Below are 15,683 nucleotides of genomic sequence, written 5' to 3'. Positions count from 1 at the left end.
ATGCATGTCAATCTCTCATGGCTCAAAGTGGAAGAGAGATTGACATCATCATTACTTGTTTTCGTAAGAGGTGTTGACAAGCTGAAAATACCAAGCTGTCTGTTTAAAATACTAGCACATAGCTCGGACACCCATGCATATCCCACAAGACATGCCACCAGAGGTCTCTTCACAGTCCCCAAGTCCAGAACAGACTATGGGAGGCACACAGTACTACATAGAGCCATGACTACATGGAAATCTATTCCACATCAGGTAACTGATGCAAGCAGTAGAATCAGATTTAAAAGCAGGTAAAAATACACCTTATGGAACAGCAGGGACTGTGAAGCAACACAAACATAGGCACAGACACATGCATACACACACATGATAACATACACACTATACACACACATACACATGGATTTTGTGTTGTAGATATGTGGTAGTGGAGTATGTGCCTGAGGGCACACACTTAGTGTGTTGTGAGTTCTGTAGTGAATGTATTGTAATGTTTTTAAATTTGTATAACTGCCTTAATTCTGCCGGACCCCAGGAAGAGTAGCTGCTGCCTTGGCAGCAGCTAATGGGGATCCATAATAAATACAAATACAAATACAAACAACTGATCTATTACCAGTGTGATCATATAACTTACCTCAAATGTAGATTTTTTTTTTTTTAAATGGTCTGAGAAGAACAACAGGAAGAACTACAAGAACAACAATTCAAGCAAAGCCAATATGTGGTGATAATGTTTAACCTCATTATTACAGTACTGTTTTGTGTATAGGCTTATGTTTTTTAAGTCATGTAAAAAAAAAAATATTTTAAGTAGATCTCGGCTTGTGATCTCATTTTGACCAAGAATGTGATCTCGACTCAAAAAAGGTTGATGACCAGTGCTTTAGAGTAATTGCACAGTTGGAGCCCGGATATAAATCAAATAAATTATTTGGCTCCCCCCATCCCTCTCCCCTCTCTCTCTCTCTCTCGCTCTCCACAGGTACCCTATCCAGTCACCCAGGCCAGGTTGCTATGGTGACAGGGAGGACTCACCTGGAGTGCGCAACTACGGCAATCGGGCCCCTGACGAGCTGTTTGATGTCTACTGCTTTGCCAAGCAACTGCAAGGTACAATCAGATGTTAGTCATCCATGGCCGTGCAAAGTCCCAGGCGCCCCAGGAGATACGATGCTGAATCAGCCTGACTTAACTTTTTAGGGCTGCAATCCTGTTAAAGGGATCGATATGACAACAGCCAGTGAAAGTGCAGGGCACCAAATTCAAACAACAGAAATTTCATAATTGAAATTCTTCAAACAAAAAAGGCTTTACAGCGAAAGCACCACAAACAATTATGTTAGGTCACCGCCAAATCACAGAAAAACACAGCCATTTTTCCAGCCAAAGACAAGAGTCACAAAAAGCAGAAATAGAGATAAAATGAATTACTAACCTTTGATGATCTTCATCAGATGACACTCATAGGACTTCATGTTACACAATACATGTATGTTTTGTTCGATAAAGTTCATATTTATATCCAAAAATCTCAGTTTACATTGGCGCGTTATGTTCAGTAGTTCCATAAACATCTGGTGATTTTGCAGAGAGCCACATCAATTTACAGGAATACTCATAATAAACATTGCTAAAAGAGACAACTGGTATGCATGGAATTTTAGATCCACTTCTCCTTAATGCAAACGCGCTGTGTCATATTTCAAAAAAGCTTTACGGAAAAAGCAAACCATGCAATAATCTGAGGTCGGCACTCAGAGCCCAATCAAGACAAAAATATATCTGCCATATTGTGCAGTCAACCGAAGTCAGAAATAACATTATAAATATTCACTTACCTTTGATGATCTTCATCAGAATACACTCCAGGAATCCCAGTTCCACAATAAATGTTTGATTTGTTCGGTAATGTCCATCATTTATGTCCAAATTGCTACTTTTGTTAGCGCGTTTGGTAAACAAATCCAAATTCACGAACCGCGTTCACTAAAAGCATACAAAATGTCAAAAAGTTCCGTAACAGTCAGTAGAAACATGTCAAACGATGTATTGAATCAATCTTTAGGATGTTTTTAACATAAATCTTCAATAATGTTCCAACCGGAGAATTCCTTTGTCTTCAGAAGTGCGATGGAACAGAGYTCGCTCTCACATGAACGCGCRTGGTAGACCATGCTCATGGTAGACCTTACTCAATCCCCTCTCATTCGGCCTCCCTTCACAGTAGCAGCATCAGACAAGGTTCTAAAGACTGTTGACATCTAGTGGAAGCCTTAGGAAGTTCAAAAGGACCCATATCCCACTGTGTATTTGATAGGGAATGAGTTGAAAACCTACAAACCTCAGATTTCCCACTTCCTGGTTGGATTTTTTCTCAGGTTTTTGCCTGCCATATGAGTKCTGTTATACTCACAKATATCATTCAAACAGTTTTAGAAACTTCAGAGTGTTTTATATCCAATACTAATAATATGCATATATTAGCAACTGGGACTGAGGAGCAGGCAGTTTACTCTGGGCACCTCTGGGCACCTTTTCATCCAAGCYACTCAATACTGCCCCTGCAGCCATAAGAAGTTAATTCTCCTGTTAGGCAGAGAAAGAGATTCTCATCCTATTACCCCTGGTTGGGAACCACTGATTTAAGCTGTAGCTGGGTGGTGAGTAATACTGCCGTGGCCAGGATCAGGGAAACTGCTACAGGAGGATGGAGTCATATTCACAGCAGGTGCCTTTAAAATAGATCTGGGTAATTTGTTACTGTGCAGAGCCAGACCTGTCAGTTAATAGTTCTACAGGAAGTAGATGAGGTAATTTTATGAGAAGTGTAATTCTTGACACCTTGCAAATGACTGGGCTATCTAGCTGGATAGGATGGATGTTCATTGTCAGGTTCTATGGTTCTGAGTGTTCTTCTGTGAGATGACTCTGCATGACTCATGGATCATTACTTCACTGACCTCCTGTTCAATCTGGTCTGTTGACACTTCTTATATTACATTTCACACSACTCTAACCATCTCGTACTTTATTCTCATCATATTCCCCTATCTCCCCCGTTACTCCGTACCACTTCACCTCCCATACCTATCTCTCTTTCCCCTCACACTATACCTCATTATACCTCCAATCTCTCCAGGTGAGGTGTTCCACTCGTCTGTACCAGAGAAGCTGAGCCTGGCCACAGCCTCTACCCATTGCCACTCTCTGGGAGCCCAGCTGGCCACGGCAGGGCAGCTCTACCAAGCCTGGCAGACTGGCCTGGACCAGTGTGACCCAGGATGGCTGGCCGACGGCAGTGTGCGCTACCCCATAAACCTTCCCCGGCGCAACTGTGGCGGGGATGATCCGGGTGTGCGCACTGTCTACCACAACCCCAACCGCACCGGTTTCCCAGACACCACCACCCGCTTCGACGCCTACTGCTACCGAGGTAACGGCCGGGGTCGCCATCGCCATGGCAACCTTTCTGTTTAATTTCTGTTAATTAGTGCGGGTTGTTTGTCTCATGCATGAATTAATGAATTATCACAGAGGGGATTCAGTGACATTTTGGTCCCTTCTGGGATCTGAAGTCTTCTACTGTAGCAACCAGCTAGAGACCAGTATCAGCATTTCCAAGCTCTCAATGCAGACTTAGAGAGAGCCAACGGAGTTCTGTACACTGGCTGCAGCCTCAATGTCCTTGCAGTGTCATTCTAAAGTGTTTATAATGTTGCTGGACCACTGGAGATTTGTCTAACTTAGTTTCAAGTTCACTTTGGAGCGACGGTAGGCTCCAGTGTGCTGTGGATTTGATTGTGTTTGTGCAGAGTGTGATCTGCATTAGACTGCATTAGCTCCTCAGAGTGTCATGGAGAATGATTGACAGGCACTAAATTGATACAGACGTAATGAAGTCTTATCTTAGACTTTGCCCTTAAGTAAAGTCACCCAAGGAGAGTGTAAAAACGTCTCAATATAATATGTATGCTTTCTTAATTAAAGCAAAACCAAAAACAGAGGTCATCAACATCTAAGAATATGGATGATTCACAGCTTATTGCAAACATGGCAGCTTATTGCAAAGATKAATTTTTAAAAGCAAATAGGAATGCTAATATATTTCTCATATAATTCCAGAACGTGAAGCAGGAGTCCAGGCAGCMCAACCAGTGGGGTTCCTCCAATACAGAGACCCAGACACCAATTCCTCAGACACAGAGCCCCAGCACTCTGCCCCCTACCCCCAGCCCCCCACCTGGACTGGCATGGCGGACCTGGACAAGGAGGGCATCAGCTCAATCACTGGAGGCAACGAGTCCTCCGAGATCTCTGAGGAGCAYGTGGTAATCCACCTCCGGCCAGGGGAGAGTACCCAGGGTTGGGGAGAGGAGAACCAGGAGACCAAGGGGCGATCTAAGACTGGAGCCCCTCAGAACCCATCCTCCAGCCCCAATACCAGCACCCTGGGTCTGTCTGTCCTGGAGAGTCTAGAGACCCACGGAGGTTCTGCCCAGGAAGAGGTGCAGGGCGAGGGGGATGAGGAGTGGCGTTTCGGGTCGTCYGACTCCCCTCTGTCCTCCCAGGCCTCTCCAGTGCTCCAGACCCAGACAGCCAATAACGTTCTCCACAGCTTTATCAACAACCTGATGAAGCCCTTCAGTTATTGGACAGGCTCTGTGGAGGCCGACACAGAGGCACCTCTCCCAGCCACACCTGCCTCACTGCCCGAGGGGAGAGGAGTACAGGATCAGACAACCCCGGGGTCGGCTGTGGTCACACCCACCGAAGGGAAGCAAAAGCTGGGCAGTAAAGGAAGCACGGACAACGCTATCATAGAGCATCGGATTCGAGGCTCCTTGCTCAAGACATCCACCAATGGGCTCACCAGCACAGAGGAGGGTCTGCCTGATCAGGATAGAGAGGTGGTCACTTTAGTCCCATTGGGCCCTGTGATCCAGTACACACTCACCCAGCCTGGGAGGAAGGGTCCAAGCATGTCCCTAACCAACCCTCAAGGATCATCGTCTAATGGTAAGAACCACTCACTGAGTCACAATCCATCCATCAGAGAGGCTATGTGGGTTGGCTGAGTACATCGTGTCTCCTTTCAGTTTAGTTCATTACCTTTTCTCTCTAAAAGTTGTTTTCTTTTTCCGTTCCTATTTGCTCCACCTCAGTGTTTCTTCCAAATCAATGGCTTGTGTTAAATTGAAAATGCGYTGTTTACGAAGGTAGTAAATTGAAAATATGGTTTCTGTGGATGCCAGCTCAGGTCCTTTATTGCTTCAGCGGTAAATAAAGTGAAGGTTTGTTTCAGACTATTAAACACTGTCTCAGGACAATATTTATGGGAGTAATGGAAGTAGAATAGACCCCAAAAAGTTTTTATATAAAAAAAAAACATTACATTTGGCATTATCAAATKAAATCAAATTTTATTGGTCACGTACACATATTTAGCAGATGTTATTGAGGGTGTAGTGAAATGCTTGTGCAGCCTTCCTCTAGTTGTTTTCCCTAGACACTACAGTATCTCTGTTTTGCAAATGGTCGAATTTCCAGAGTATCAGAACACCACTCGTTACTTTCCTTCTTTGGTTTTYCTAAGGAGAAATTACATTAAATATATATGCATTTTGGGTGTCTATTCAAATAAAATAAAATACATACGTATTTGTCACATATACAACGGGTGTAGACTTTACCATGAAATGCTTACTTATGAGCCCTTCCCAAAGATGCAGAGTTAAAAAATAAGAATAAAATACACAAGAATGAAGCTAAATACCAGTACCACATCAAAATAAATTCAAATGAAATCTTATTTGACCCATGCTTCGTAAACAACAGACTAACAGTGAAGTTCTCACTTACGGGTCCTTTACCAACGAAGAGTTAAAGATAAAGAATAGAAATAAAAAATGTAAGTAGTGACACGAGGAATAAATACACAGTGGATAACGAATAACACTAACGAGTAAAAATAACATGGCTATATACAGGAGTACCAGTTACGAATCGATGTGAAGGGATACGAGATATTTGAGGTAGATATGCACATGAAGGCAGGGTAAAGTGACTAGGCATTAGGATAGATAATAATAAGGTATTTGAGGTAGATATGCACATGAAGGCAGGGTAAAGTGACYAGGCATHAGGATAGATAATAATAAGGTATTTGAGGTAGATATGCACATGAAGGCAGGGTAAAGTGACCAGGCATCAGGATAGATAATAATAAGGTATTTGAGGTAGATAATGTACATGAAGGCAGGGTAAAGTGACTAGGCATCAGGATAGATAATAATAATAAGGTATTTGAGGTAGATATGTACATGAAGGCAGGGTAAAGTGACCAGGCATCAGTGTGTGCCATTGTGTAGATCTTAGTGATGTGGACACCAAAGAACTTGAAGCTCTCTCCCCGTTCCATTACAGCCCCGTCGATCTAGATGGGGGCGTGCTCTCCCCTGTAGTCCACAATCAGCTCCTTGGTCTTGCAGACGCTGAGGGAGAGGTTGATGTCCTGGCACCACATTGCCAGGTCTCTGACCTCCCTGTAGTAAGCTGTCTCATCGCAGTCGGTGATCAGGCCACCGTCGTGTCGTCAGCAAACTTTATGATGGGGTTGGAGTTGTGCGTGGCCATGCAGTTGTGGGTTAACAGGGATTACAGGAGGAGACTAAGCACACACCCCTGAGGGGCTCCAGTTTTGAGGATCAGCRTGGTGGAGGTGTTGTTGCCTACCCTCACCACCTTGGGCTGGCCAATCAGGAAGTCCAGGATCCAGTTGTAGAGGGAGGTGTTCAGTCCCAAGGTCCCGAGTTTGGTGTTTTAGTCTATGAACAGCATTCTCACATAGTTATTTCCCTTTTTGTCYAGGTGGGAGAGGGCAGTGAGAAGTGCAATTAAGATTGCTTCATCTGTGGATCTGTCTTGGCKGTACGCAAATTGGAGTGGGTTGATGTGTGTCATGACCAGCCTTTCAAAGCGCTTCATAATTACAGATGTGAGTGCTATGTGACAATAGTAGTTACACCAGCAGCACACCATCCTGCATCCCACTGCTGGGCTGCCTCTGAAGCTCAGTAGGGTTGGTCCTAGTTGGTCCCTGGATGAGAAACCAGATGTTCCTGGAAATAGTGTTGGAGGGCCAGTAGGAGGCACTCTTTCCTCTTGTCTATAAAATAATATTGCAGTGATTGGGGACATTGCCCTGTGTAGGGTGCTGTCTTTTGGATGGGACGTTAAACAGGTGTCCTGACTCTCTGTGGTCACTAAAGATCCCATGGCATTTATGGTAAGATTAGGGGTGTTAACCCCGGTGTCCTGGCTAAATTCTCAATCTGGCCCTCATGGCCACCTAATCATCCCTAGCTTCCAATTGGCGCCTTCATCCCCCTTCCTCTCCCATGCAACTATTCCACAGGCTGTTGCTCTAAATGAGAATGTGTTCTCAGTCAACTTACCTGTAAAAATAAGAGTTAAATAAATAAAACAAAACAATTTAGGCAGGTTATCTTGGATTTCTGGGTAACAGCGACAGTGGTTGTCAGCTTGAAACATGTTGGGATTACACACTGGGAATGAAGAGATTGAAAATGTCTGTGAAGCCCAGTGGTCTTGCTAGTGTTTAAAAGTCTTACTCACAAAGGCCACGGAGAGCGATCTCACACAGTCATCCAGAACAACAGGGGCTTTCATGCAATACTCATGAAACAAAGGAATAGGGTCCGGTGTGAACAAGGGAACAGCTGAGTTGGAGTTGAAGTAAGAGTTGAAGTCAAAAGCTAGGTTAGTAACTGTTGATCTGATKTCCAAAAGTTATTGGCGGTCATAGGAGATAATAGTATGAACTTTCTGTACAAAAAAAGTAAAGATTTTTAAAAAGTCACTAAATAACAAAGTCGGGTTGGAGCTCGTGAGATGTCGACCTTCTCTGTCGGCGCAATCTTTCATCTTAGGTCCAGAGCCATCACTAAGCCAGCTTCCAGCAGTGCAAAGAGGAAAATGAAAGCAGAGAATGAGGCCGGCCAAAGCAAAAACTCAGAGAGCCAGAGTCAGTGCTGCAGCAATGTGTTTGGCTCACCGGTGTGAATACATAGAACTCAGTTGATCTGTGTGTGTGTGTGCATCAGTGCGTGTGTGTGTGAGCACACGTGTGTGTGTGTGTCTCTGTGTGTTATGTCTACATCAGTGCGTGTGTGTGTGAGCACACGTGTGCGTGTGTGTCTCTGTGTGTTATGTCTACATCAGTACGTGTGTGTGTGTGCGTGTTCATGTCTACTTCTGTGTCTGTGGCTCAAGGACCTGGGATTTTGAGCTAGCATCCAAACCCCAGTTAATTCTCCACAGAGCTGAGCTAGGCGTGTGGGTCGTAAAGGTCATCTTATTGGGCTTTTCCCCGCATGAAAGCCCTGCGACTTCAAACCACAATCAATTCCTGTAATTCCTCTCCTGTTTGAAGGAGGGACAAATAGGCAACCAGGCAATGTTTCATCTTACGGCCACCACTTACACAGCTATACACAGCCACCAGAGCTAAGGGGAGAATAGAGAGAGAAATCTAAAGTCTCGCACAGAGGTGTTTAAATAAGTTCAGTGAAGGTAGGGCTCCTTCTATGGCCTGGGCTTCATTGGATACAAAAACTGTTGCTATCCTCCCTGAAACCAAAACTCCAAACCCAAGGCATTAATGTTTTACGCAGGGTGAAAATCTAGCTTTAGTCTGCGTACATTATTCTCAGCCTCTTTCCAATTAATGCAGGGCTGGCTAGGTGTTCCTTGCCTTGCTCGCCAGCATTCACGTCTCGCCCAATTACGTCGGCCCTGGGTGAGCGTAGGCGGTCATTATCACCATGGCAATGATGAGGGGATGGAAAACGCGAAGGATGAAAAAGAAGAGAGGAGAGAGGAGGATGCATTTGGAAGGGGCTTTTGAGATGTTTTTTATTACATTTTTTACAGGAAGTTGTTGAATTAATGTTTCCTCTTAAAGTGGCATCACTCGCCAGATATAAACTATGTTATCGAGCGCCGCAGGCTGTTGCTTGCTCTAGGTAATCTACATTATCGATTCTGCCATTTTTATTTTTATGATTGGCAGGAAAAACATTGCATGTGAATCTTGACACCTCAATCAAAGAAATGCATGTTTCCCCATTTCCCCACACAGTCTTAGCAAAGCATCGTGGGAATAAATCTTTGATGAAACATCACGCCACTCCAGATAGATCTGCGACATGATTCACATGCCACACAATAACTTTTCCCAGTCGTCTTTATTAGATGCCATATCTTACAACAGTATAGTACTGAGGATGTGTGTGTGTGTGTGCTAGCTCACATATGTATGTGTGTCCCTTCGTGTGTGGTGTGTGTGTGTGTGTGTGTGTGTGTGTGTGTGTGTGTGTGTGTGTGTTGTGTGTGTGTGTGTGTGTGTGTGTGTGTGTGTGTGTGTGTGTGTGTGTGTGTGTGTGTGTGTGTGTGTGTGCGTGTGCGTGTGTGTGTTTGTTAGATGCCGTATCATTATAACAGAAGTGCTGAGGCTGCACTAGTACACTGTGTCCTGGGGAGGCTTCAACCCTCTCCCATATGCTGTGTGACTGGAGGCTTCAACTCCTCTCCCATTATGCTGTGTGACTGGAGGGTTTGACTCCTCTCCCATTATCTGTGTGCTGGGGTTCACTCTCTCCATTATGCTGTGTGACTGGAGGGTTCAACTCCTCTCCATTATGCTGTGTGACTGGAGGGTTCAACTCCTCTCCCATTATGCTGTGTGACTGGAGGGTTCGAGCTCTTCCCATTATGCTGTGTGACTGGAGGGTTCTACTCCTCTCCCATTATGCTGTGTGACTGGAGGGTTCGACTCCTCTCCATTATGCCTGTGTGACTGGAGGGTTCGACTCCTCTCCACATTATGCTGTGTGACTGGAGGGTTCGACTCCTCTCCCATTATGCTGTGTGACTGGAGGGTTCGACTCCACTTGTTTACCCCAGAAAGAGACATATACAGCTGATTTACAGCACCGCTGTCACTGAAAACACACAATGGAGCACATCATTGACTTGCCTTGATTTAGTCATTTGTGGGCAGTTTATCACGGTATGACAACATTTGTTTTGCAGGATTTTTATGTGTTGACTTTAAGTCAAAACTCACAACAAAAGATAGCAGTGAAGTACGCACATCGAAATACTAGACCGCGCATGAAATATTTGTATTTCTTATATCAGCCATTAGAATAGATAATTAGTCTTGATTAATTAATTTAATCACTCAATATCTCATCATTATGTGAAGGCAAAGTGGTTAATTAGCTATTCACATTATTAATTGGACAATTACACCATCTACAGCTCTTATGTTGAACCTGTGCTCACATACTGTAGCACATAGGGGGTGGAGGCAACATGCAGATCCCTGAATCATTTAGTATTGATTTAATATTTCATATGTGGACATACAGTATTTGTCTATGTTTCTCCCCACAGTAATTAGTTGTATTATGTAGTACAGCCAGAGGCCCTGCTGTGGTTCTTTGCACACCAGAGAGTTAGCTGTGCTTTGCTGTGTAGAGCTACAGTAGAACTCTAGCTGCCTAATATGGTAATACTATGAGAAGATTCACTGCTAAAAACCAACCCACATCTAGTCTGAATTATTAATTGTGTAGATACACTCTGGTGTAGTACATTACCTAGAAGCACAGGAGGCTGGTGAGAGGAAGACAGCTCATAATAATGGCTGGGATGGAAACCACATGTTTGATACTATTCCATTCCAGCAATTACCACAAGCCCATCCTCCCCAATTAAGGTACAAACAGCCTGTGCTAGAAGGAGCATAGGGGTGCGCTTAATCTGAATAATCAAGGGTGTAGATATGCAGTAGTCAATGAAGGTGGTGTTTAAAAAAAAAGCTTTACTATCTTACACTTGGTCAGTTTTAGCCCAGGAATGCGTTGATTGTAGTTTGGTGTCTGGTCTAGTAAAGTCAAATCAAATCTAATCAAATTTAATTTGTCACGCGCTGAATACAACACCTTACTGTGAAATTCTTACTTACAAGCCCCTAACCAACAATGCAGTTCAAGAAATAGAGTTAAGAAAATATTTACTAAATAAACTAAAGTGAAAAAAGTTATTAAAAAGTAACTCAAGAAAATTACATAACAATAACAAGGCTATATACAGGGTGTACCGGTACAGAGTCAATGTGCGGGGGTACAAGTCAGTCGAGGGAATTTGTAAAGTGACTATGCATAGATAATAAACAGCGAGTAGCAACAGTGTAAAAATGATAGTTTCTATGGAATGAGAAAAATGTGAAATTGCCTTACCAGTGTCACGTTCTGACCTTAGTTCCTTTATTTTGTCTTTTGTTTTAGTTGGTCAGGGCGTGAGTTGGGTGGGTAATCTATGTTTTCTATTTCTGTGTTGGTTTTCTGTGTTTGGCCTATATGGTTCTCAATCAGAGGCAGCTGCCAATCGTTGTCCCTGATTGGGAACCATATTTAGGTAGCCTGTTTTCTGTTGGGTTTTGTGGGTGGTTGTTTTCAGTCTTTGTGTGTCTGCACCAGATAGAACTGTTTCGGTTTTCACTTTGTTGTTTTTTGTATTTTGAGTTGTTCACTTCATTAAATAAGATGAACAATTACAACGCTGCACATTGGTCCTCTGATCCTTCWAACTTCTCCTCCTCAGRCGAGGAGGAAGAYRACAGCCGTTACAACCAGATCCTCTTTTTTTGTGTATGTTGGGCCTGGTACGCAGTGTGGGTCTGCTACTGTGCTTTGTACTGGAATACAAAGAGGCTGCACCATTATTGGAATGACAACAGTAATCCAAATTAATAATTTTTTTAGCAGATTTAGCAAAAAATACATAAATAAAATTGTTGCCGTGAATGAGGGTTCGCCTCCAGTATATAAATAAATAACCAGCCTTCCTATGGTGCAACACAACAACCAATCACCATTTAAAGTCTTACTTACACTCCCTTCCTGTTTGCATATTAAACCCTAGTAACTATGTCTTACATCTGGGTATAGATACTGTATCAGAATAGATAAATAAAATAAAAAGGCAAATAGATAATGAAACTATGGATTTGAATTAATTAAATATAATGACTGCTGCACTGGAGGCAGTGTGTTATGATTGCTAATTAAACATGCATTTAATTACAATCATTCAAACTATTTCCCTCCCATGCTATGTTAATGAATGTGTGTTGTCACTCTGCAGGAGTCACAGCAGTGGGACCCGATGTGAGTAGCAAGGCCGTGGAGGCTGTGAATGGATCAGGAGGCCCCCTCCAGGGCTTTAAGGGTGGGTTGGCTTCATCCCTAGGGACCCCGGAACCATACCCAGGCAGCCAGCTGAGATGGGCCCTGAAGGCCATGAAGGGCTCCATGCTGGAGGCCCCGGGACAGGGACACGTGGCCTACATGGGGAAGGATTCCACCTGGGAGCCCATGGAGGCCAAAGCGGGGCCCCTAGAGGTCATGACCCTTCCTACCAACCCAGAGAGCTACTCTGGTGAGGGGAGAGATCAGGATGAGGACCGCAGCATCCCCCGATCCATCCTGGAGAGAGAGGACAAAGAGACAGAGGCAGAGGGAAGCGGGAGAGGAGGGAACAACTTTCCAGGTGGCTTTGGATCGAACGGTGACACGAACCCAGGCAACGGTGCCAGCAGCAGCACAAAGCCTCTTCTGTCTGGATTGAAACCTACCGAGACCCAGAGCCAGAACCAGACTCTGACAGAACACACCACTTTGTTTCAGTGGCAGCTAGTGGACCAGCCCACCACCTCATCTACTGCTGCCTCTGCTGCTGGCTCCAGCCGGGGCCCGGGGGGAACTGCTGAGGAGGCCAGGGGAGAGATTGTCTATGTCCGACGCCCTACTGAGAATCTCCTTCCAAMCTTCCTTCCAACCACCTCCAGTAAGAAAGATGGCTTCCCCCCTGTGATCAGAAAGCAGAGCCTGAATACAGCCAGGGTGACTGAGAGACAACGAAGCCCAAATGAGGTCACCACACCTGGGTTCACCTCCAGACCTGCAGCTTCTATGGAGCCCCTGACAACCATTAAAACTTCCACAGCAAACAACCAGAGAAAAGACTCCAGTGATTCTACCTCTACCAAGGAGCCACCCATCTCCATTGCACAGATTCCAGTAGATAGAGAGGAGACAGCTAGTACCACATCTCTGACCAGAGATGGACCACAAACAACTGCAGCTTCGACTCAGCTGACCACGGCGTTGTCCTTTCTGAAGGGCAGCGATCATGAGGAAGAGTCCAGGTTAGCTGTTTCAGAATCATTTGTGGTGGGAAAAGGATGGAAGCCATTGGGAGGGATGAATCCCACGTCTAAGGAGGACAAAACCCCTGTGACCACAGAGAAGTCAGAGAAGAGAGAGAAGACCACCTTTGGTGTCGTTGTGCCCAGCTGGGGCTTTGGCCTCAACCCTTCAGGTATCTTCCCTTTTCTATTTTATTGTCACCATTATTAGCCTTTATCTAATCCTACTGTGTAATTATATAATCCATTACTCCTATAAACCATAGGAGGGGAGCTGAGGCCCCATGATCAATTTAATTCATGATGCTGCAGATGCTCTTTGTCTCTCTCTCTCTCTCTCTCTCTCTTCCCGTCTCTCTCTCTCTCTCTCTCTCTCTCTCTCTCTCTCTCTCTCTCTCTCTCTCTCTCTCTCTCTCTCTCTCTATACACTGATTATACCAAACATTAGGAACATCTTCCTAATATAGAGTTGTACCCCCCTTTTGCCCTCAGAACAGCCTCAATTCGTCATGGCATGGGCTACAAGGTGTCGAAAGCATTTCACAGAGATGCTGGCCCATGTTGACTCCCATGCTTCCCGCAGTTATGTCAAGTTGGCTGGATGTCCTTTGGGTGGTGGACCATTCTTGATACACATGGAAAACTGTTGAGCGTGAAAAATCCAGCAGGGTTGCAGTTCTTGACACAAACCTGTGCACCTGGCACCCACTACCATACCTCATTAAAAGGCACTTAAATCTTTTGTCTTGCCGATTCACCCTCTGAATGGCACATATACACAATCCATGTCTCAGTTGTCTCAAATCTTAAACAACCTTCTTTAACCGGTCTCCTCCCCTTCATCTACACTGATTGAAGAGGATTTAACAGGTGACATCAATAAGGGATCATAGGTTTCACCTGGATTCACCTGGTCAGTCTATGTCATGGAAAGAGCAGTTGTTCTTAATGTTTTATACACTTATTATATATTCCTCTCCACCGTCTTCCTCTCTATTGGACCTCAGAGAGTGCTTCTGTAAACAAAGAGGGGCTGTGAATTGGTAGAATGGAAGCAGCCTTAGTGTAGTAATTAGAGGGTCTTGGTTAGTTAGACAGGCTGTGAGAGGCTGAGATCTTAGGCCCCGGCAAATCAATGTTGACGGAAGGTAGAAGATGCGAGCTGTAATTGACTCGCTCTCCCGCTGTCTCTCGCAAAGCGAAGCCCTTCGTCCAAGTTCAGAATGATACAGCATGTGTAGAGACTCAAGCTGCTCGCCCTCTCTAACTTGTTCACATTAATTCACCCTGATGGGAATGGGTTTTAACCCTCACCCATATATGTTTTACTCTGCCATGAAGGCTGGAGGGAAGATAACATCCTTGGTTGAGGAGTTTGTTCTCTTGGCCTCGTTTGAAATCCACACAGTAGGGCTGACTCACGGCTTAGAAAGTTCTGGTGAAATATTTAGTGCCTATTTCAGTGGAAAGTTAACGTCTGGTAAAGGAACACTGATGTCCCATGTAGAATATATGACTATGAACGAATGATGCGATGCTGACGTCTGGTAGCTGCATACCTTGGAATGCCTCAAACATCCTTTATCACTACTGTATGTAGTCATTGTTGTTCTAACCACATCCAGCAGGTAAATATGAGGGTAGATCAAATCAAATCAAATCACATTTTATTGGTCACATGCACATATTTAGCAGATGTTATTGCGGGTGTAGCGAAATGCTTGTGTTCCTAGCTCCAACAGTGCAGTAGTATCTAACAATTCACAACAATACACACAAATTGAAAGTAAAAGAATGGAATTAAGAAATATATAAATATTAGGACAAGCAATGTCGGAGTGGCATTGACTAAAATACAGTAGAATAGAATACAGTATATACACATGAGATGAGTAAAGCAGTATGGAAACATTATTAAAGTGACGAGTGTTCCATTATTAAAGTGGTCAGTGATTCCATGTCTATATCATGACACGGGGCGAGACCCAGATGGAGACACAGGAGGCAGATGGTTGGAGTCTTACAATATTTATTAATCCAATAGGGTCAGGCAAGAGAATGGTCGTGGACAGGCAAAAGGGTCAAAACCAGTTCAGAGTCCAATAGGGACTGAAGGGCAGGCAGAATCAAGGTCAGGCCAGGCAGGATGATCAGGCAGGCGGGAAAGTTGTCCAGAGTCAGGCAGGGGTCAAAACCGGGAAGACTATCAAAAGAGAATAGCAAAAGGAGTACGGGAAAAACACGCTGGTTGACTTGACTAAACATGCAAGACGAACTGGCACAGAGAGACAGGAAACACAGGGATAAATACACTCGGGAAAATAAGCGACACCTGGAGGGGGTGGAGACAATAACAGGAACAGGTGAAACAGATCAGGGC

At 44.4% G+C, this 15,683-nt stretch overlaps 1 protein-coding gene across 1 annotated transcript in view; it reads left to right on the top strand.

Annotated features, from left to right (window-relative positions):
- Positions 1-15,683, top strand: part of LOC111952706 (neurocan core protein-like) — a 160,207-nt gene that overhangs the window by 8,545 nt on the left and 135,979 nt on the right. Inside the window, exons 2-5 of the mRNA XM_070435359.1 lie at positions 989-1,116; positions 3,146-3,439; positions 4,129-5,022; positions 12,241-13,476. Coding sequence (XP_070291460.1) covers positions 4,257-5,022; positions 12,241-13,476 — 2,002 coding nt within the window. The 5' untranslated portion in view covers positions 989-1,116; positions 3,146-3,439; positions 4,129-4,256. The remainder of the gene's footprint in view (positions 1-988; positions 1,117-3,145; positions 3,440-4,128; positions 5,023-12,240; positions 13,477-15,683) is intronic.

Source organism: Salvelinus sp. IW2-2015, linkage group LG26 (assembly GCF_002910315.2).
Source record: "Salvelinus sp. IW2-2015 linkage group LG26, ASM291031v2, whole genome shotgun sequence".
Taxonomy (NCBI): Eukaryota; Metazoa; Chordata; class Actinopteri; order Salmoniformes; family Salmonidae; genus Salvelinus; species Salvelinus sp. IW2-2015.
The sequence above is the reverse complement of the archived record's forward strand: the minus strand, read 5'-3'. Positions and strand labels throughout refer to the sequence as shown.